Source organism: Callithrix jacchus, chromosome 5 (genome assembly GCF_049354715.1).
Source record: "Callithrix jacchus isolate 240 chromosome 5, calJac240_pri, whole genome shotgun sequence".
Taxonomy (NCBI): domain Eukaryota; kingdom Metazoa; phylum Chordata; class Mammalia; order Primates; family Cebidae; genus Callithrix; species Callithrix jacchus.
In genome coordinates, this window is record NC_133506.1 from 3,712,824 (window position 1) to 3,733,144 (window position 20,321).

Below are 20,321 nucleotides of genomic sequence, written 5' to 3' on the forward strand. Positions count from 1 at the left end.
CTGTGTCTGATGCAATGGTGCAGGGTCCCGATTCCAAATTCATAGGAAGGAGAACCTCGCTGGCCCAACAGACCATTCTTGGTGCCATCTGCTGTGGCTATGGTGGTGACAGCTGGGGCTGTCCCTTCAAGGGATCACAGGCCATCGGATTACCCTCCTGGTGCCCAGTGAATGTCAGTGGCCCTGGCCCAGGTCCCTCCTTCCTGCAGCCCCTTCCAGGGCCCCTCTGGAGAGTCTGAAGCCACTCCCTAATGTGCCAACCCCCACTCCCAGCTATGAGCTCAGAGTTGTCATCTGGAACACGGAGGATGTGGTGCTGGATGACGTGAATCCACTCACCGGAGAGATGTCAAGTGACATCTACGTGAAGAGGTAGCCTGCAGCCCGGGCGGGTGGTGCACTAATCGGGGATTGCAAAGGGTGTGGGCCCTCAGGCTGAGTCCAGGGCCCGTCATCAGGCCCTCTGTGGTGCTGAGAGCTGGGTGAGGAGTGGGTTCTTGATGTACCTCCTGACCTGACGCTCACCCACCTTGGCCCCAGCTGGGTGAAGGGGCTGGAGCATGACAAGCAGGAGACAGACGTTCACTTCAACTCGCTGACTGGGGAGGGGAACTTCAATTGGCGCTTTGTGTTCCGTTTTGACTACCTGCCCACTGAGCGGGAGGTGAGCGTCCGGCGCCGGCCTGGACCCTTCGCCCTGGAGGAGGCCGAGTTCCGGCAGCCAGCAGTGCTGGTCCTGCAGGTCTGGGACTATGACTGCATCTCCGCCAATGACTTCCTTGGTATTGCACTGCTCAGCTTTCCCCACCCTCAACCCCTGCCTCTAGCTCTTGCCTCTGGCCCCTGGTTCCCTTCTCTGACCCAACCTTGAATCTTGGGATTTTAGACTGGAGGCCTGAACCTTTGCTTTCTGGTTTAATTACTGAGTTAATTAAGCCCAGACCACAATAACCTCCATTCACACCAAGTCCCTGGTTCAACTCTGATCTGACCCTAGCTTGTCACCTGCTGACTCCACAGCCCTTGGTCCTTGGCACTCTGATCCTGACTCTTGGCAATGGGTGGCCCACAGCTGTGGCCTGACCACACCCTTTAACTTTCTACGCCCCAACTTACAACCCTAGTGTGTTGCCTCCTCACCCCGGGCCCAATGAGCCTTTGATCCCAGGCCTAACCCGGTGAGCTCTGGACTTGCAGGATCCCTGGAGTTACAGCTACCAGACATGGTGCGTGGGGCCCGGGGCCCTGAGCTCTGCTCTGTGCGGCTGGCCCATGACAGGGCTGGGCCAAGGTGCAACCTGTTTCGCTGCCGCCGCCTGCGGGGCTGGTGGCCAGTGGTGAAGCTGCAGGAGGCAGAGGACGTGGAGCGGGAGGCACAGGAAGCTCAGGCTGGCAAGAAGCGAAAGCGGAGGAGGAAGGGCCGGTCAGAAGACCTGGAGTTCACAGACACGGGTGGCAATGTCTACATCCTCACGGTGGGTACATGTGGACAGAGGCCAGGTTGAGCTGGGGCCTGAGCCCGCTCTCTGCTCCCAATGATGCAGGGGTGTCTTTTTTAGGGCAAGGTAGAGGCAGAGCTTGAGCTGCTGACCGTGGAGGAGGCCGAGAAACGGCCAGTGGGGAAGGGGTGGAAGGAGCCAGAGCCTCTGGAGAAGCCCAGGTGATTCAGGCACAGGGGTGGGGGCCAAAGCCAGGGCCGAGGGGAGGCAGGGTGGCCGAGGGGCTTCCTCCTCATCCTGACACCACTCTTCCCCTCAACAGCCGCCCCAAAACTTCCTTCAACTGGTTTGTGAACCCACTGAAGACCTTTGTCTTCTTCATCTGGCGCCGGTATTGGCGCATCCTGGTGCTGCTGCTGCTGCTGGCGCTGGTCACCGTCTTCCTCCTCCTGGTCTTCTACACCATCCCTGGCCAGATCAGTGAGGTCATCTTCCGCCTCCTCCACAAGTGATTCTCACTGACCTAGGACACCCACCCAGGATGCCAACGCTTCAATCCCTGCTTCTGAAGTTTTTCTTGCCAACATGAGCTACCTGAGTCCAGTACTTTCTCTGAATAAACCTAGCACACAACCACTGACCTGTGATCACATGCTGTCCAAGGCCGGTTCCTCCAGGTGGCAGAGAACAGATGTTCTCGGGTGACCTAAGGTGCTGGGGGCTTTCTTGAAGAATGCCCAGGGATAGAAGGCTGCCCCCATCCCCCACAGGGAAGAAAAGGACCCTGGCAGCCAGGTTCTCACACCCTCTGAGCAGCTTTGCCACTGCTCCTGCTCCTGCTCCTTCCAGCGGCCAGGTCCCTCTCACCTCATCTATTTCTAGCTTCCACCGATCCAGGACAGCTAAGGACTTGACAAACCCCATTAACCACCATCCCTGAGAGAGGCTGACATCAAAGCTGCATCTTGGGTCTGACTCCAGAGCTTCTGCTGTCATTACCCGAGTTCGCTTCCTTTCCCCTTTGCTTTTCCCCTGCCAGTCTTGCATCAACATTCGAGAAATGATCTGATTGATAAATTGGTGGTGGAACCACTCCTGGTTCCCTGGGCTGTAGACTGGTAAGGTCACTGGGCCCTGGTTCTCCACATGTAGCTAGGGTTCTAATGGGAAGCGCTGATTAGGCCCCAAGCTGGGGCTCTGGTGCTGGCCCTGCTCCAGAATGGCCACTGCTACCTTCCTGCCTTGATATTCAGTTTTGCTTCCATCTAGAAGACTGCAAAGGACCTGGAGGGATTCTTCTCTACAGTGAGAGCAACTGTGGGGCTTGGCACAGAGTGGGATCAGTGTGACAGGATCAGGTGACTGAGCCCAGGGTGGCAGAGAGTGGCCCCAGCTTTACCAATCAATGAAGAGGTGGCAAGCCCCAGCCTGCACTCAGGGCCCTGAATTAGTGACCTAGGGTTGGTCACTCATGAGCTTGGAAGCCATGGTGGCTCCAAGAAGCTCAACCTGAAAAGGTCCGTCTGAATCCTGAGGCCGAATCTGAGGGACCTATGACAGGGCTGTGGGCTAGACACGAGCCTGGTTTGAATAAACCCCTGTTAACCAGGGGATGCCCATGTGGGGCTCCCGAGGCCTCTGAGCCCTGATCCATCAGTCACGATTGCGTTCAATGAATGGCTATGGTGAGTCTCTGGCCACCCCAAGGATCACAAGGACACTGGTGAGTACTATCACAACCAATAGATTTATCAACCTGGGGCTGGGACTGACCAAGGAGGGTGGCAGAGGCTGGGGGAGAGAACCACAGGCCAGGGAAAAAGAGGAGACAGAGGGTAATACCGAGGGTGACTACGTTGTCTTCCCTAGATCAATTTTCTTCTGGATGGCTCGTGCTGAGTGGTAGATGAGTGAATCGATGAGTCCAGCCACTGGGAGAGAAACGAGAGCTGGCACTGGCCCAGTGGGGGCCTTGGCTTTTGATGCTGAGAGCCTGGTCATTTAACTGGCCAGGCCAGCATCTGCCCCTTCACCCCCAACCAAACCTGGGGTGCCCAGGCTTGATCTTCCCCACCTCACTGCTCACAGACACCCTGGGCCTCTTACCTGTGAACATGCCCCCAATGATAGCGCACACGCCTGTCAGGAAGTGGGTAAAGGACCTGGTGGAGGGAGCAGGTGGGCTCAGCAGGTACCCACCTCCCTCAGGCCCAGGCCCTGGCCGCTCTGCCCCACCCTTACCTGTGCTTCTCCGTCAGCTTCACCATCATGGGCGAGAGCTCATAGAGGACGAAGACTCCAGGAAGGCCCTGGTCGCCCAACAGACCGTTGGCGACCTTCTCATGTCTGGTCACGGAGAACTGATTTGTCCTCAGCACCTGGGGTGGGATGGGAGGCTAGGCCAGGGCTAGGGCTAGGGCTATGACCTGGCACCAGCCACAATCAGCCCCACCCCTGCTCCTGCCCCTTTCCTGTTGAGGCTTGACAGTGTGGAGGGGAGAATATGGCACCATGCTGCTGGCCAGCACTGCAAGGCCTGGTTCACCAGATCCCCTCTCCTAGCCTTGGCCTCAGACTTCCCCTCCGTTTGCCAGCTCTTTAGTTTACTATCCCGGTGGCGTTTGGTGGGTGTTCTCACGGGGGTTCAGGCTGAGAAGCAGCTCTCCAAAGCTGTATCACCAAGGCTGAACCGACTTCTCTGCCCTCAGCCCCCTCACATCCTGCTGCTCTGCTGAGATGCTCCACAGGCCACAGCAGCCATGGAAACGGGGACACAGAGGCTTGCCCTGCCTAACCCCCAGCCCAGGCTGACCACAGGGGACAGTGAGGCAGACAGACGGTAGGCACCAGAGGAATGAATGAAGGTGGTTGGGGCAGTATAAGGAGCACGTGCTTTAAATCCCACAGCCCCAAGCCTGCACTCTACCTGGGAGGGCAAATTCCCCACCCTATCTGTGCCTCAGTCTTTCATGCACCATGTGAGGACGAGGCAGCTTTCACTCCCCAGACTGACAGAACTAAATGCAGGAACCCCAGTGCATGATACCACGTAGGAGACTCTGGTAGGGAGCTCCCTGACTCACCTCGCCATCCACCTTCATGTACACAGTGGGCACCACCTTCACAAAGTACTGGAACATCATGGAAGCTGAGGGGAAAACAAAGCACTGGGCATGAGTACCCGGCAGGTCTTCCGAAGCTGGGGGCTGCCTCCTGGGCTGGTACCTTGGGGTGCAGTGACATTGGTGTGGTCCAGGGGGTTCACAATGCCTGGATAGTCCTCCCCAAATGACAGGTGCTGGATGTAGTGGGTCATGTTGATCTGTAAACAACACCATCCAAAGCTCTGATGACAGCAGCAGACAGGGGCACCTGGGTCTGTCTGCAGAGATGTGGGAGGAAGGGGAGGCAGGCCCTCTCTGGAAGAAGGCTATGGCCATAATGGGACAACCTCCCCGAGGCAGGTATCCCCACTCCCTACCTAGAAACTCTTTCTTGCACAGCCTGCAAACTCCTAGGGTTCCAGATTTTTTTCTTTTTTGGAGACAGGGTCTTACTCTGTCGCCCAGGCTGGAGTGCAGTGGTGTGATCTTGGCTCACTGCAGCCTCTACCTCCTGGGTTCAAGCAATTCTCCTGCCGCAGCCTCCCGAGTAGCTGGGATTACAGGCACACACCACCCTGCCCGGTCAATTTTTGTATTTTTTTTTGAGACGGAGTTTCGCTGTTGTTACTCAGACTGGAGTGCAGTGGCGTGATCTCGGCTCACCGCAACCTCCGCCTTCTGGGTTCAAGCAATTCTCCTGCCTCAGCCTCCCAAGTAGCTGGGACTACAGGCGCGTACCACCATGCCCAGCTAATTTTTTGTATTTTTAGTAGAGACGAGGTTTCACTTTGTTGACCAGGATAGTCTCCATCTCTTGACCTTGTGATTCACCCACCTCAGCCTCCCAAAGTGCTGGGATTATAGGCATGTGAGCCACTGCACCTGGCTGTATTTTGTTTTTTTGAGATGGAGTCTCACTCTGTCACCCAGGCTGGAGTACAATGGCACGATCTTGGCTCACTGCAGCCTCAGCCTCCTGAATAGCTGGGATTATAGGTGTGTGTCACCACACCCAACTAATTTAAAATTTTTAGTCAAGACTGGATTTCACCATGTTGGTCAGGCTGGTCTTGAACTCCTGACCTCATTAGCCACCTGTCTTGGACTCCGGAAGTGCTAGTATTACAGGTGTGAGCCACCACGCCTGGCCCAATTTTTGTATTTTCAGTAGAGAGAGTTTTGCCATGTTGGCCAGGCTGGTCTCGAACTCCTGACCTCAGGTGATCTGCCTGCCTCAGCCTCCCAAAGTGCTGGGATTATAGGCGTAAGCCACCACGCCTGGTCAGGTTCCAGATTTTTTACAGTGGCAGGTGGTAGCTTTGCCTGGAGGTCTAGGCCATGGAGGCCCCGAAACCCCAGATGTACTCCCTTCCTGCTCCCCTGCGTATCAAACTCAGCCACTAGAAGGATCTTTCAAAAATGCAAATTTGATCACATTGTGACCCTGCTTAAAGAAGGCTGACAGCTTTCTACTGTTCTCATGAGAAAGAGGCGACTCCTCAGAGTGGCCTCTGAGGCCTGTGTGGTCTGGTCCCTGCCTTTTTCTCCGGCCTCACCCATCCAAACCTGGCCCGCAGCAGTTCCTTAGAAGGGCCATACTTCTGCCTGACCTTGTGCTGAGGCTCTATCTAGGATGCTCTTATCCAACCCCAACCTTGCCCCTAGCCTGCTCAGAGCTCAGTTCAAAAGTCACTCTCACTTAACCCTCAAGCTGGATCCCCTATCAGAATATGGTGTATTTTTCTATAAGCACTCCCCACTCCCAGGACATTCCTACAAGGAAATGAAGGTAGCAACCAAGCCTCCCATCCCCACCTGCCCTCCATGGTTTCCATCTGGTACGTACGTTGTCAAGGCCGAAGCTCTGCAAGTCATGGACTAGGAGAGAAGGGAGAAGGTGTCATTAGTAGAAGCAGCACTGGCCTCCCTGAGAGTCCTCGCTCAGGCCTCCTCATTCCTCCCCCTACATTGCGAGCCACCTGCTCTTCTCTGACCCCTCATTTGTTTTCCACCCTGGTTCTGATTAAGGATAGCCAGAAAGGGCAAGCCTTGAGCCTGTGAGAGAGTCCACGCCCTCCTCAGGAGTTGTAAGAATAGACCCTGGCTCCTCCCTGACAATTCACAGGGAACTCTAGGCCTTCACTTCCACCATGGCCCTGCCTGTATCTCCAGAAACAAAACCAGCTCTCACTACCAAGAGCTGATGGCAAATCACTGAACCCAAAGTGACGTGGGACCTGAGAATGCCATCCACATTCTTTCCCTGCCTCCACCCTTAAAGCTCCCCAGAGGAAATCCCATGGGCACCCTGTACCAACTGTGCCAGAACTAGTTATTCCTGCCCTCTAGCCTCAATTCGTCCTGTAAGGAACTATACTTCAAAGATACATTTCAGTCCTTTTTATAGTCGCCAGCAGCCAGGCCAGAGGAGACCCAATCCCAGACCCATCCAACCTCCCCCCATCCTGGTAGGGCAGGCTGCCCCAGAAGTAGGGGCTTGGCCTCCCTGGGGGACATGGCCACTTACTCTCCACAGCATGTACTGCAGCATGAGGGAGGGAGGAGAGAGAAGGGAGGAAGAGAAGAAAGGTTCAGAGCTTCACAATGAGAACTATGGAGCAAGATACGTGGCAAGAGGGAGGACTGGAACATTCCTGCCTCAGCAACACAGTCTGGCCCCAGCTAACAAGCCTCATTCTGGCTCGCTCCTCAAGTGAACTTCCCTGGCCAGAGAAGAGCTAGAGAGTGGCTGAGGAAGGACAAAAGACCTAGAGCCCAAAGAGCCATATTCCTGGCTGTGTGGTCTTGGGCAAATCACTTGCCCTTTCTGGGTCTCAGTGCTCTCCTTTGCAAAGCTCTGTCTTAAGGATCAGGTGGGATCTAAGATGGGAAAATACTTGTAAACTTCACAATATAAGAGATTATTACCACCACCACCACCACCCCTCCCACCCCACTCCTTCCCCGGCTCTGCAAGGATGTTAGAAACTCACTTCCAGGCCTCAATTCAGCCAGATCTCTGGCCTTGGGCAATTGTAGCTTTGTGTTTACACATCCTTCCAAATACAGAGCACCCCTGGCCCTGGGATCCACAAGTCTAACAGCCCCAGGCAGAGAAGCAGAGGGGCTGCCACTCTGGCTGTGTCCTGAGTGTCTGCCAGGCCTTGTACCAACAACTTGATACTCAACATTGCCCTACCATCCTGGCCACGACCACCCTTTTCTTCCACCTTCCTCCAGAGTGAAGAGGGGGCTCCAGAGCTCTGCAGGGTCCTCCAGCCCCACCCCCTGGCCCCTCCCCAACACAGCCCCACCCCCACAGACTACCCTCAAGACCAGCAGAGTTACCCTCCAGGGGGCCCTTTGGAGAGGCCATCTTCATACCCTGGGCTCTGTCACTGCCTGGCTCCGTCCTTCCTTTACTGTGACCTGCCTTTAACCCCTGGGAAGCTTTTCACCTTCTTGCTTTAGCCACAGCCTGGCTCTTCCTGCCAGGCACTAGCTCTCTTGCATCCCCTCAACTATCTTCTCTCCATATACAACCAGCTTGCTGGCCTAAAACAAGGTCCTTCTGGCCAGACGCAGTGGCTCACATCTGTAATCCCAGCACTTTGGGAGGCTGAGGCAGGCAGATCACTTGAGGTCAGAAGTTTGAGGCCAGCCTGGCCAGCATGGTGAAAACCCATCTCTCCTAAAAATACAAAAAAATTAGCTGGGCATGGTGGTGCATACCAGTAGTCCCAGCTACCTGGGAAGTTGAGGCAGGAGAATGGCTTGAACCTGGGAGGCAGAGGTTGCAGTGACCATCGATCACACCACTGCACTCCAGCCTGAGCTACAGAGCAAGACTCTGTCTCAACAACAAAAAAAGAGCAGTCCTTCTTGCTCCTTGCTGCCCCAAAATGACCTGCTACAACTTTTCTTTTAAATCTCCAACACTTCCTTCCCTCTTCTCATTCTCAACTGAGGATCTTCCTTCCTATGTCACGGAGAAGACAGGAAGACTCAGAAGAGACTGTACTTCTGCCACCCCTGCTACCAACCTATGTGTACCTACAGAGCCTGCCTTTCCTCCTATTGCTCTTTCTATACATGTAAGGCACTAGATTCTGTCTTCTTTTTTTTTTCCTTTATCCCTCATGCCCATCAGGAACTCTTCTCTGCTCTGCCTTCAAAATACATCCAGAAGCCAGTCACTTCCCACCACTTCCACTGCCACTCTGGGCTGAACCCCACCATCTTTTGCCTGGATTCATCACTGCAAGAGCCTTCTAATGGACCTCTCTGATTCTGTCCTTCCCCCGCCCAGTCTTGTCCACAGAGGAGTTAGTTGAAGACCCTTCTATATTTTAAGTAAGTTGAATCATGCCCCACTTCTTCAAAGCCCTACAATGGCTTCTCATCTAACGCAGAGTAAAAGCCCAAGGCCCTACAATGCCCCTGCAAGTCCTGCATGACATGGCCCTGTGACCTCACTTCACTTTTTTTTTGAGACGGAGTCTCACTCTGTCACCCAGGCTGGAATGCAATGGCATGATCTCAGCTCACTGTATAGTCCACCTCCCAGGTTCAAGAGATTCTCAGGCCTCAGCCTCCCGAGTAGCTGGGATTACAGGAATGCACTACCACGCTCAGCTAGTTTTTTTATTTTTAGTAGAGAAGGGGTTTCACCATCTTGGCCAGGCTGGTCTTGAACTCCTGACATCAGGTGATCCAACTGCCTTGGCCTCCCAAAGTGCTAGGATTACAGGCATGAGCCACCACCCCAAGCCTCTCTCACTTCATTTCTAACCATGCTCCTCTGCTCCAGCCACTCTAACCTTCTTACTGTATCTTGAACTTGCCAAGCACATTCTAGCCTTAGGAATTTGCACTTAATGTTCTCTCTGCTTGTAACACTTCCTCCCCAGACATCCACACGCTGGCTCCCTCACTTTCTTCAGGTCTTTGCTCAAGTATTACCTCATCAAAGAGTATTTCCCTGACCTCCCTATTTAAAATAGGACCCTCACTGCCATACCCTAGCTCCTCACCACTACCATCTATATCCTGGCTTGTTTTGGTCCATATGACTTAACGGCATCTTATATACCATATACACATGCTCCCTAACCTACACTGCGGTTACATCCCAATAAACTCATTGCAAGTTGAAAATTTCGTTAAGTTTGCTATGTGTGGTGGCTAATCAAAGGTCAGGAGTTTGAGACCAGCCTGGCCAACAAGGTGAAACCCCATCTCTACTAAAAATACAAAAATTAGCTGGGTGTGGTGGCAAGTGCCTGTAACCCCAGCTACTTGGGAATCTGAGGTAGGAGGATTGTTTGAACCTGGGAGGCGGAGGTTGCAGTGAGCCGAGATCATGCCATTGTACTCCAGCCTGGGCGACAGGGCGAGACTCTGTCTCAAAAAAAAAAAAAAAATGTTTTTTAAATCTGGCTTTTGGAGTTTTCAGGAAAAAAAATTGCAAGCTGAACCACTGTTAATTTGGGACTATTTATATTTTATATATTTATTTATTGTCTATTTCTTTACAAGAATGTTCTGAGGGCACAGACTTTCTTCACTACTGTACCCTTAGCAACTAGACTAGTAGACAATTACTAAATATCTCGTGAATGCATGAATGAAAAAATGAATGAGTTGTTTCCTATGATCCATGTTAGAGGAAGTAAAAAAAAAGAAGTTAAAAAAAAAAAGAAAGAAAGAAAAACTAGTAAAAAATAAAATTAAAAAAAAAGAAAAAATGAATAAGAATAAATCTCATTTTTTCACCCCAACATCCCTGAGAGTGGGTTCTAGTATCATCATCCCTATTTTACAGAAAAAGCAACTAAATAGGGCTCAATATTTCCCATAATATGATATAGCTCAGGAGTGGCAGAACCTGTGCTCCAACCTAGCTCTGCTTCTCCCAGAGCCTCATGCACAGGCCATTGTCAGACACTGGGGGCGACCATTTCAACAAGCACCTACCAGAAGCCAGGCTCTGTGCTATCATCTTTAACCTGCACAAATACCTCATGAGATAAGTGCCCTCACCACCATTTTATAAAGCAGGAAACAGGAGTCAAAAAGATTAAGAAACCTTCTCAAAGTCACACAGCCCGTAAGGTCTGAAACACAGGCATTCTGGGCCCTCGGCCTGTGCTCTTAGCCACTGTGCCAAACTGCTGCCCTGAAGGCCTACTGTGGCAAAATGGTTGCCAAACACAAATGAGCAGCAGGCAGGGGAGAACCACTCAAACTCACCAAGAAGGTGGCCAGCATCTAAACCTCCCCAGCAGGTGCAGGATTACTCACCATGCACATGGGACTGCTGGAAGCTCTTCCCAGGGGCAAAGTGGAAGTTTCCGGCCACCTGTAAGGAACATTCTCTCTCATTTTCCAGCTGTGGCCTCCTTCTGCCTACTGAGGGCCTGAGTGAGATCTCGATTTCCAGCAGAACTCACCCAGCCCAACTGGCCCTATCTTGCGTTGATTTCTCCTGATACCTTATTGACTTCCAAGAAACCATACACCTGGCAGCCTTCATTCTTCTGCTCTTGCATCTTCTGGCTGAAGCCCTCTCGCCGGCACTGCTCAATAGTATCAGGGTTCTTGAAGGCCCAGCCTCTCCGGCGATATGCCTCCCGCACATCTTCACAGGTGTTACAGCACCTGTGGGGCAGGGAGTGATGGTGACTATGTCAAAGAGGCACAAGTCCAATGCTGGCATCTTGGGAAATAGAGCCTGAGCAGCTCTGCCTGCTAATGAAGGCTCTGCTAGCCTCATTGCTGACCACCAAATGTTCTTCAAATGGGTTTCCTCAATGGCAGAAGGACTCTTTTCTGTTTTTTAATTTTTCAAATGTTTTGTAGGGATAGGGTCTTGCTATGTTGCCCAGGCTGGTCTCAAACTCCTGAGCTCAAGTAATTCACCTACCTCAGCCTCCCAAAGTGCTAGGGATTACAGGTGTGAGCCATTGTGCCCAGTCTAGGACTGTGAAAAATACATATTTGTTTGGGGTGATGACAAGTTTTGGGGACAGAGAGTGGTGACTGCAAGACACTGTAAAGGTACTTATTGCCACTGAGCTGCACACCTAAAAAAAAAATGGGCCAGGTGCTCACGTCTGTAATACCAACACTTTGGGAGGCCAAGGCGCGCGATCACCTGAGGTCCGGAGCTCGAGACCAGCCTGACCAACATGGAGAAACCCTGTCTCTACTAAAAATACAAAAAATTAGCTAGGGTAATTTTTTGGTGGCGCATGCCTATAATCCCAGCTACTCGGGAGGCTGAGGTAGGAGAACCACTTGAACTGGGGAGGTGGAGGTGTGGAGGTTGCAGTGAGCTGAGATCACACCATTGCACTCCAGCCTGGACAACAAGAACGAAACTCGGTCTCAAAAAAAAAAAAAAAAAATTAAAATGGTAAATGTTATATTTTACAAAAAAAAAATTGTTAAAATGGTAACTTTTATGTCACATATATTATTTTTCCACAGTTAAAAAAAAAAAAAAAAAGCTGGGCATGGTGGCTCATGCCATGCCTGTAATCCCAGCACTTTGGGAGGCCCAGGCGGGCAAATCACAAGGTCAGGAGTTCAAGACCAGCCTGGTCAATATGGTGAAACCCTGTCTCTACTAAAAATACAAAAATTAGCCAGTCATAGTGGTGGGTGCCTGTAATCCCAGCTACTCGGGAGGCTGAGGCAGCAGAATCACTTGAACCTAGGAGGCAGAGGTTGCAGTGAGCCAAGATCACGTCACTGCACTCCAGCCTGGGTGACAGAGTGAGACTGTCTCTCAAAAAAAAAAAAAAAAAAAGTATATATTCCCAGGCCCCGCCCTAGACCTGCTAAATCCGTCTTGTAGAAGTCAAGGCCTAGGAAACACAACAGCAGTTATCAGATACTGAGGGTCTAATATCTGGGCCAGACCTTCCACTTCAGTGCTTTACATATCATATACATCTAATCCATATGTGACTTTTACAAGAAGATGTTATTATCATCCCTCTTCACACAGAGAGGTTACATGGTTTGGTCCAAGGAAACAAGAACCCTGGCAGTTGGTACTCCAGAGACCACCTTTGAACCATTTCTGTAGGCTGAAGAGCAGAGACCACTTCAGCTTCATCTCTAGGTCTGCAGCTCCTGGGCAGGGCCTGGTCACAAAGCCTCAGTCACCTGCACCAGGATCAATGACAGAGGCACACACCCCACCTACTCTAGATTCTTGGTCTGACCACCTGCCATAGTCTGACTGAGGCTGAGGCTGGCTGACAGATGGTGCCTGATGGGAACCCTGCTCCCGCTACCCCCAGCTCACTTGATATCTTCTGACTCAGCACCATAGCAGCTCTCACAGCGGTCAGGGTCCAGGGAGTCAGGGTCAAACACCGTCACCTCGACTTTCCCAAGCTCTAAGGGGAGAGCAGAAGCAGAGGCATCAGCTGGGGGCAGACACAGTGAAATTGGTAGCCCCAGTTGCTGCCAGAGCCCTTTGGCCAGCAGCCTGGGAATAATAAAAGTCATAGTAACTAATATTCATATAGGACATGCTACAGGTCAGGCATTAAGCACTTCTACACACGTATCAATAATTTTTTTTTTTTTGAGATGGAGTTCCGCTGTTGTTACCCAGACTGGAATGCAATGGCATGATCTCGGCTCACCACAACCTCCGCCTTCTGGGTTCAAGCAATTCTCCTGCCTCAGCCTTCCGAGTAGCTGGGACTACAGGCGCGCACCACCATGCCCAGCTAATTTTTGTATTTTTAGTAGACACGGGGTTTCACCTTGTTGACCAGGATGGTCTCGATCTCTTGACCTTGTGATCCACCTGCCTCGGCCTCCCAAAGTGCTGGGTTTATAGGCGTGAACCACCGTGCCCAGCCGTATCAATTATTTTAATAAAAGAAACAGTGAGAAAACAGTAACAAGGGGCCGGGCGCGGTGGCTCACACCTGTAATCCCAGCACTTTGGGAGGCCGAGGCGGGTGGATCACGAGGTCAAGAGATCGAGACCATCCTGGTCAACATGGTGAAACCCCGTTTCTACTAAAAATACAAAAAATTAGCTGGGCATGGTGGCACGTGCCTGTAATCCCAGCTAGAGGCTGAGGCAAAAAATTGCCTGAACCCAGGAGGCGGAGGTTTTGGTGAGCCGAGATCGCGCCATCGCACTCCAGCCTGGGTAACAACAGCGAAACTCCGTCTCAAAAAAAAAACAAAGAAAACAGTAACAGTAAATACTGAACATTAGCTGGGTACAGATCACTGTACTTCACATCCATTGTCTCATTTTATCCCCACAATGACTCTATGAGGGTGGAGGTAATTATCCCTGTTTTATTGAGAAGATGCTGAGGCTCACTGATGAGAGGTGACTTTGACCATCCTAGTAAACAGCATATTTCATTAACACCATTAACCTCTTTGCTATGCTGCTGCTTCTCAGACCTCTCCCTCTGTACCAGCTTTCTGCCTCTCTCTAGTGGCCCCATCCTAACTGGTGATTTCAATACTGAATGCTGACCTCCAGACTCAGGATAATCTTTTGACTTTGTCATCTCACCTCAGCTACCCATTTCCATGCTCATATCAAGATCCTGTCATTGCCAATAACAGCAAACCTTCCATAATTCAACTTCAAGTGCCTGAGTCTTCAACTACTTACCATTATTTTCCCAGTTCACTATTTAGTACCCGAAATCCACCAATTCTTTGACACTATCACGTCATTACTTCCCTCCTTAAATCCCATGGACCACTGTAATTATTCTCTTGCACATAACCACAACTCACTGTTCTTGTCCTTTGTTTTATGAATCCAGCAAAACCCAAACCCTGGATACATTCAACTCTCTGTGCCTGCCTCTTGCCTGAACCTCCCTTAGGACTGCCTAGCCTAGCAATTCCACCTCATTTCTCTAACCAGTTCACTCTCCTTTTTTTTTTTTTTTTTTTTTTTGAGATGGAGTTTCGCTCTTGTCACCCAGGCTAGAATGCAGTGGCATGATCTCAGCTCACTGCAACCTCCATCTCCTGAGTTTAAGCGATTCTCTTGCCTCAGTCTCCCTAGTAGCTGGGATTCCAGGTGCCCACCACCATGCCCAGCTAATTTTTGTATTTTTAGTAGAGATGGGGTTTCACTATGTTGGCCAGGGTGGTCTTGGACTCCTGACCTCAAGTGATCCACTTACCTCAGTCTCCCAAAGTGCTGGGATTACAGGCATGAGCCATAGCGCCTGGCCCACTCTCCCATTCTAAGGTGACTTAGACCTTCTCTCTCTCCTTAGGCTTCTAAAACCCCTTCTCTTTCTTCAAGTAGCTAATATCCTTCATTTCAATTTCCACTAAGAAAAGAGAAGCAACAGAATTTCACTTGCTCTCACCACCAAATCTACCATCTCACCACTTTCTCCTTCAGCCCCCAACCCATTTCTCAGCTCTCCCTTACAGCAAAACGCCGATAGTCATCTATAGGTGATATGTCTGTTTCCTTTATGTTCTTTGATCAGATTTTCATCCTCAACAGTATCAAAACTGTTCCTTTCAAAGGCTTCAGGAGTCTCTTGTGTTGCCAATTTCAATGGTCAAGTCTCACTCCTTATTTTACTGGACGACAAGAAGCCCCTAACACAACTGCTCACTCTCTTGTTGAAACTCCCTCCACCTGGCTTTTGGGACACCTCTTGGTTCTCTTCTACTTCAATGGCTAATCCATCTCAATCTTCCTTCCTGTCCTGACTTCTAAATAGTGGAGATGCCCAGGGTACAGGCCCTAGACCTCTCCTCTACCTACATTTAGTCTCTAGATTTCCTCACTTAGTTCAATTGCTTTAACTGCCGACTGGAACATCTAAGGGCCTCTTAATATCACCAGAGCATAAAATAGGAACCCCAAACCTGAAATTCCTCTTTCCCCCAAATCCTGACCTTACTCTGGGGCAGCCAGCTTCCAAGATGTCCTCAATGATCCCCACTTCCTAGCATTCACACCCTTACACAGTCCTCTCCTACAACGAGTAAGGCTGAACTGTGTAACCACTAGTATACTGCAGAAATGATAGTGTACTGCCAGGCGCAGTGCCTCACACCTGTAATCCTGGCACTTTGGGAGGCCAATGCGGGTGGATCACGATGTCAGGAGTTCAAGACCAGCCTGGCCAAGATAGTGAAACCCCATCTCTACCAAACATACAAAAAAATTAGCTGGGGGTGGTGGTGGGCACCTGTAATACCAGCTACTTGGGAGGCTGAGGCAAGAATTGCTTGAACCTAGGAGGCAGAGGTTGCAGTGAGTGGAGATCACGTCACTGCACTCCAGCCTGGGCCACAGTGCAAGACTCCATCTCAACAACAAAAAAAGAAATCAGTGATGTTATACAACTTCTTCTGGGGCTGGGTCATAAAAAAGGTTAGTTTTGTTGTTACTGTTGTTGAGATAGTTTTGCTCTTGTTGCCCAGGCTGGAGTGCAGTGGTGTGATCTTGGCTCACTGCCATCTCCGTCTCCCGGGTTCAAGTGATCTCCTGCCTCAGCCTCCTGAGTAGCTGGGATAACAGGCATGTGCCACCACGCCTGGTTATTTTTTTTTTTATTATTTTTTTGTATTTTTAGTAAAGGGTTTAACCATGTTGGCCAGGCTGCTCTTAAACTCCTCAATGTAAGTGACCCACCCGCCTTGGCCTCCAAAAGTGCTGGGATTACAGGCATGAGCCACCGTGCCTGGCCAAAGATTACAGTTTCTACTTTGCTCTCTCTCAGCTCATTTGCAAGATCTAAGTGGGTGAAGCCAGTTGTCATAATGTAAGGACACACAAGCAGCCCTATGTAGAGGCCCATGGGGTAAGGCACCGAGGCATCCTGCCAATAGCCATATGAGTGAGCCCTTTAAAAGTACATCCCCAGCTGGGCACAGTGGCTCATGCCTGTAATCCCAGCACTCTGGGAGGCTGAGTAGATGGATTAACTGAGGTCAGAAGTTCGAGACCAGCCCAGCCAACATGGCGAAACTCCCTCTCTACTAAAAATACAAAAATTAGCCAGGCGTGGGGGCGGGCACCTGTAATCACAACTACTCCGGAGGCTAAAGCAGGAGAATCACTTGAACCCAGGAGGCAGAGGTTGCAGTGAGCCAAGACCAAGCCACTGCACTCCCTCCTGGGCAAATGAGCGAAAACAGTCTCATTTAAAAAAAAAAAAAAAGATCCCTGTGTGGTGCCAGCCCTTCTGCCACAGCCACCATTGGAGAGCAGCAGCCATAGCTCTGTGCTACCCTATAAGCTGTGGGCCTCAATAAGGGCCAAAAGGTACCCAAGAACATGAGCAAGCCCACACAAAGCCACCACCTCAGGTGCCTGACCAAACACACCAAATTCACATGGGACACAATCTGAGAGGTGTCTGGTTTTGCCCCGCACAAGCAGCACGCCATGGAGTTACTGAAGGTCTCCAAGGACACACAGGCCCTCAAGTTTATCAAGAAAAGAGTGGAGACACAGATCCACACCAATAGGAAGCGGCAGTTGCTAAGCAACATCCTGGCCATCATGAGAAAAGCCGCTGCCAAGAAAGACTGAGCCCCCTGCCCTGCCCTCTTCATTGAAATGAAGACAGCTTGACAGAAAAAAATAAATAAGTAGGCCAAGCGCAGTGGTGCACATCTGTAATCCAAGCACTCTGGGAGGCCAAGGAAGGATCACAAGGTCAGGAGATCGAGACCAGCCTGGCCAACATGGTGAAACTCCATCTCTAGTAAAAATACAAAAATTAGCTCGGTATGGTGGCAGGTTATCCCAGCCACTCGGGAGGCTGAGGCAGAATTGCTTGAACCTGGGAGGCGGAGGTTGCAGTAAGCTGAGACCATGCCATTGCACTCCAGCCTGGGTGACAAAGCGAGACTCCATCTCAAAAACAAGTAAGTACATAAATAAAAGTAAATCCTGCAGTCCTCGTCAATCCTCTGATGACTGCAACCTCAAGAGATACCCTAAGCCCAAATCACCCAAACAAGTCACTCCTAAATTCCTGACCCAAGGAAACTGAAAAAATAAATGTTTATTGTATCAAATTACTAACTTTCAGAGTACTTTGTTACACGGTAGCGGATATCTAATAGTGACTCCCGCCTCCCACCGAAAAAACCTTCTCCTCCAGTCATCTCCATTTCAAGTCATTCATTTGCTCAGGCTAGATAGAGGCACTGGAATAGCGTTGGAATCAAAACCGTGACTTTGCTCTCTTACACTCCACATCCAACCCTACAGCAAATTATGTTGGTTCCAGTGGTGTTCCGCATGTACCTGCTGAAGCAACGAATGCTAAAACTGCCAGCTTTGAGGATGGTTTTGCTGTGGTGGGAAACTGAGTTAATGGAGGCATTGAGAAGCCACTGAGATAAAGAAAAGGAAGCTAAAAGTGGGTACCCACTCTGTACCTGGCACTTTATACATACTTCATTTGATCCTATAATCCCATGTGGTTGGTACTACTGTCTTATCGCCACTTTCTAGCTGAAGCTCACAGACTGCCGGAGACAGAGCTAGATCTCATAACCAGGCAATCTGACTTGAGAACCTACATTCTAATCTTAAACCACCAGCATTCCAAAGGGGAAGAGCATTAAGGGCTGAATTCAGCCGATGGGCTCGGAAAGCAAACCCTCAGAGAAGCCTGGACCCATCTGGAGAGTTCTACCAAGGCAAGAACACATAAGACCAAACTTCAAAACTATGGGGTTTTTTTCTTGTTTTTTTATATTTTTAATATATTAAGATGGGGTTTCACCATGTTGGCCAGGATGGTCTCGATCTCCTGACCTCGTGATCTGCCCGCCTTGGGCTCCCAAAGTGCTGGGATTATAGGTGTGAGCCACTGCACCCGGCCCAAACCTATGTTATTCAAACTAATCTGCAGGTATGGAGGACCTCTGAGAATAATAGTCAGGTAGATTACCTGACTCAATATGTATAGAGGATTTTAGCCCACTCTGACTCTTACTGGCTGGGGGACCCCTCGGCAAGTCACTTGACTTCTCTAGTTATTAGCTGATTAATGTATCACTGTGCCTGCCACAATCCACTTGCCACCAAGTGGGTAGGCTTGGACACATCCAGCTTCCGGATCTGAGACCCGGCCCCCCTCCCCTGGTTACCATGCCGCTCAGCCTCTGAGCTCACGGGGATGCCATCCTTGTCTAGTCGTTGCTTAAACAGGTTGTGTTCCACATCCAGCTGCTGTTCCCCAGCCACATCCATGGCATCAATGCTCAGATCTGGAAGCAGGAAAGTTAGGCTAAGGTACTGGGACCCTGGGGACAAGGGATATGGGTTTTGGAGGGGAAGGGGATACTGGGCCTGTCTTGGGGCAGAACGGGATTAGGAGGAGGTTGTCCTGGGGTCCAATCCAAAACCTAGGACTGGAGGTGTGAATCTGGCAGCCCACATCAGAACCCCTGGGTCTCTCAACTCCCACCCACGGTGAGGTACTCACAGGCACAAGGCATGTGCGGAAAAAGTACATCGATGTTGATCTTCAGTTTATCTCCCCGCGACTTGTCCACGTAGAGCTCAGGATGCACCTGGGGCAGCGCTACCTCAGTAAGACTTGGCCCCAAGCCTCTCCCTCCCCACTCCCACCCCTAAAGGTCCCACACCTAGAATGCCAAGCCCCGCCCCTTACCTCCGTGGTGAGGTAATACTGCAGCTCCGACAGAAACAGTAGTAGCATGAGAAGGCCACTGACAATGGTCACTGCAGGACAGGGGGCGATGGTCAGAATGGCCTCGAAGCCGCTCCCTCAAACACCGGCAGGCCGGTCAGAGTCCAGGAGCCCGAGCCGAGCACTAGAACCACCCCCATCCCTGCGACCCCGGCCCCGCCGCGGCCTACCCGTGGCGCCCCCACAGGTCTTGACCCGGAAGTCCTCCAGAGTCTTGGGGTAGGCATCGAACTGCTTCAGCTTCCCCAACGCCTCCATGGGGACCGGCCGGAAAGGGGACGCCAGCCGGCCCGCCCCTACAAACTCCCGCTTCCGGCCTGGAGCCACGCCCCCTGCTTTCCTCACGCAGGCGCAGCAAAGCACACGCTTGGCAGCCCTTGGCAGCCGCTTCTCTTACAGGCGGCCCCACCCACGGATGCTGCCACGCCCCCTTGCGAGGGCATTTGGGTCTGGAAGCTACTGCCCCGACTGCCGCGGTCTGGGAGGGGTCGTTTGCGAGATCTCCACGGGTTAGAAACGCTAATAGCACTGTTCTTGTGCCTTATGCCAGGAACTGCGCCCAGTGTTTAAGACCCTTGGAACATCGTGGAATATCTTGGAACAGTGGTTTTTCGAGTGTACTGGACGGGCAGCATAATTATCAACCTATTAGAAATGAAGATAATTTTCTATCAGGAGAAGGGCAAAAAAAAAGAAAGAAAGAAAGAAATGCGAATAATTGATTCTCGCCTACTGCCGCCGAAACGCTAGGAACGGCACCTGGGTGATTCTGATGTAAAGTGAGGGTGTCCGCCCTGAAAGCAGGTGTCACTTATCTCTGTTTTCGAAAGAGCAAACTGACCTGGAAAAATTAAATAACTTGCCCGAGATCACAGCTAATTAATAGCAGGACCTGCTTCCAACTCAGTTCTTCTGGACCTCAAAGTGCTCTGGGAACCAGGGTCTTTGGGTTGATTTTACCCAAACAGCGTCCCAGTGCTCTCCTGAGCGCTGCTTTCTGGATATTACCCTAAATTGCTTTCCAGGCCCTGGGATCTTCCAGGACAGGCTCTACCCCTCTAGGT

At 51.1% G+C, this 20,321-nt stretch overlaps 2 protein-coding genes and 1 pseudogene across 8 annotated transcripts in view; 2 read left to right on the top strand and 1 right to left on the bottom strand.

The window, feature by feature from the left end:
- Positions 1 to 2,072, top strand: part of LOC100409113 (fer-1-like protein 4) — a 44,849-nt gene extending 42,777 nt beyond the window's left edge. The window contains 5 exon segments of the mRNA XM_035302781.3: positions 274 to 372; positions 541 to 782; positions 1,198 to 1,475; positions 1,560 to 1,660; positions 1,762 to 2,072. Coding sequence (XP_035158672.3) covers positions 274 to 372; positions 541 to 782; positions 1,198 to 1,475; positions 1,560 to 1,660; positions 1,762 to 1,951 — 910 coding nt within the window. The 3' untranslated portion in view covers positions 1,952 to 2,072.
- A 1,095-nt stretch (positions 2,073 to 3,167) lies between these two features.
- Positions 3,168 to 19,565, bottom strand: ERGIC3 (ERGIC and golgi 3). Of its 7 annotated transcripts, none has more exons than XM_002747239.7 (14): positions 19,428 to 19,565; positions 19,219 to 19,289; positions 19,030 to 19,117; positions 18,692 to 18,811; positions 12,861 to 12,954; positions 11,038 to 11,203; positions 10,847 to 10,904; positions 7,071 to 7,085; positions 6,390 to 6,421; positions 4,665 to 4,761; positions 4,523 to 4,587; positions 3,681 to 3,817; positions 3,546 to 3,601; positions 3,168 to 3,370 (listed from the first exon to the last, which is right to left on the bottom strand). In XM_002747239.7, the coding sequence occupies exons 1-14, from the start codon at positions 19,513 to 19,515 to the stop codon at positions 3,291 to 3,293; spliced, it is 1,167 nt and encodes a 388-aa protein (XP_002747285.1). In that variant the 5' UTR covers positions 19,516 to 19,565; the 3' UTR covers positions 3,168 to 3,290. The 7 variants fall into 7 exon arrangements, with proteins under 7 accessions (XP_002747285.1, XP_078227156.1, XP_078227155.1 ...); XM_078371030.1 differs by having other exon boundaries at positions 3,681 to 3,835; XM_078371029.1 differs by having other exon boundaries at positions 4,665 to 4,821.
- On the top strand, positions 16,416 to 17,228 carry LOC108591533 (large ribosomal subunit protein eL36 pseudogene; annotated as a pseudogene).
- Positions 19,566 to 20,321: the final 756 nt, after the last annotated feature.

Bases quoted from the DNA above. Each gene is read 5' to 3' on its own strand.
- ERGIC3 (XM_078371027.1), bottom strand. From the start codon at position 19,515: ATGGAGGCGTTGGGGAAGCTGAAGCAGTTCGATGCCTACCCCAAGACT. The intron at 18,812-19,029 runs GTGAGTACCTCA...TCCTGCTTCCAG, and splicing joins TCCGCACATGCCTTGTGCCT to ATCTGAGCATTGATGCCATG. The intron at 12,955-18,691 runs GTAACCAGGGGA...CTCTCCCCTTAG, and splicing joins CTCAGAGGCTGAGCGGCATG to AGCTTGGGAAAGTCGAGGTG.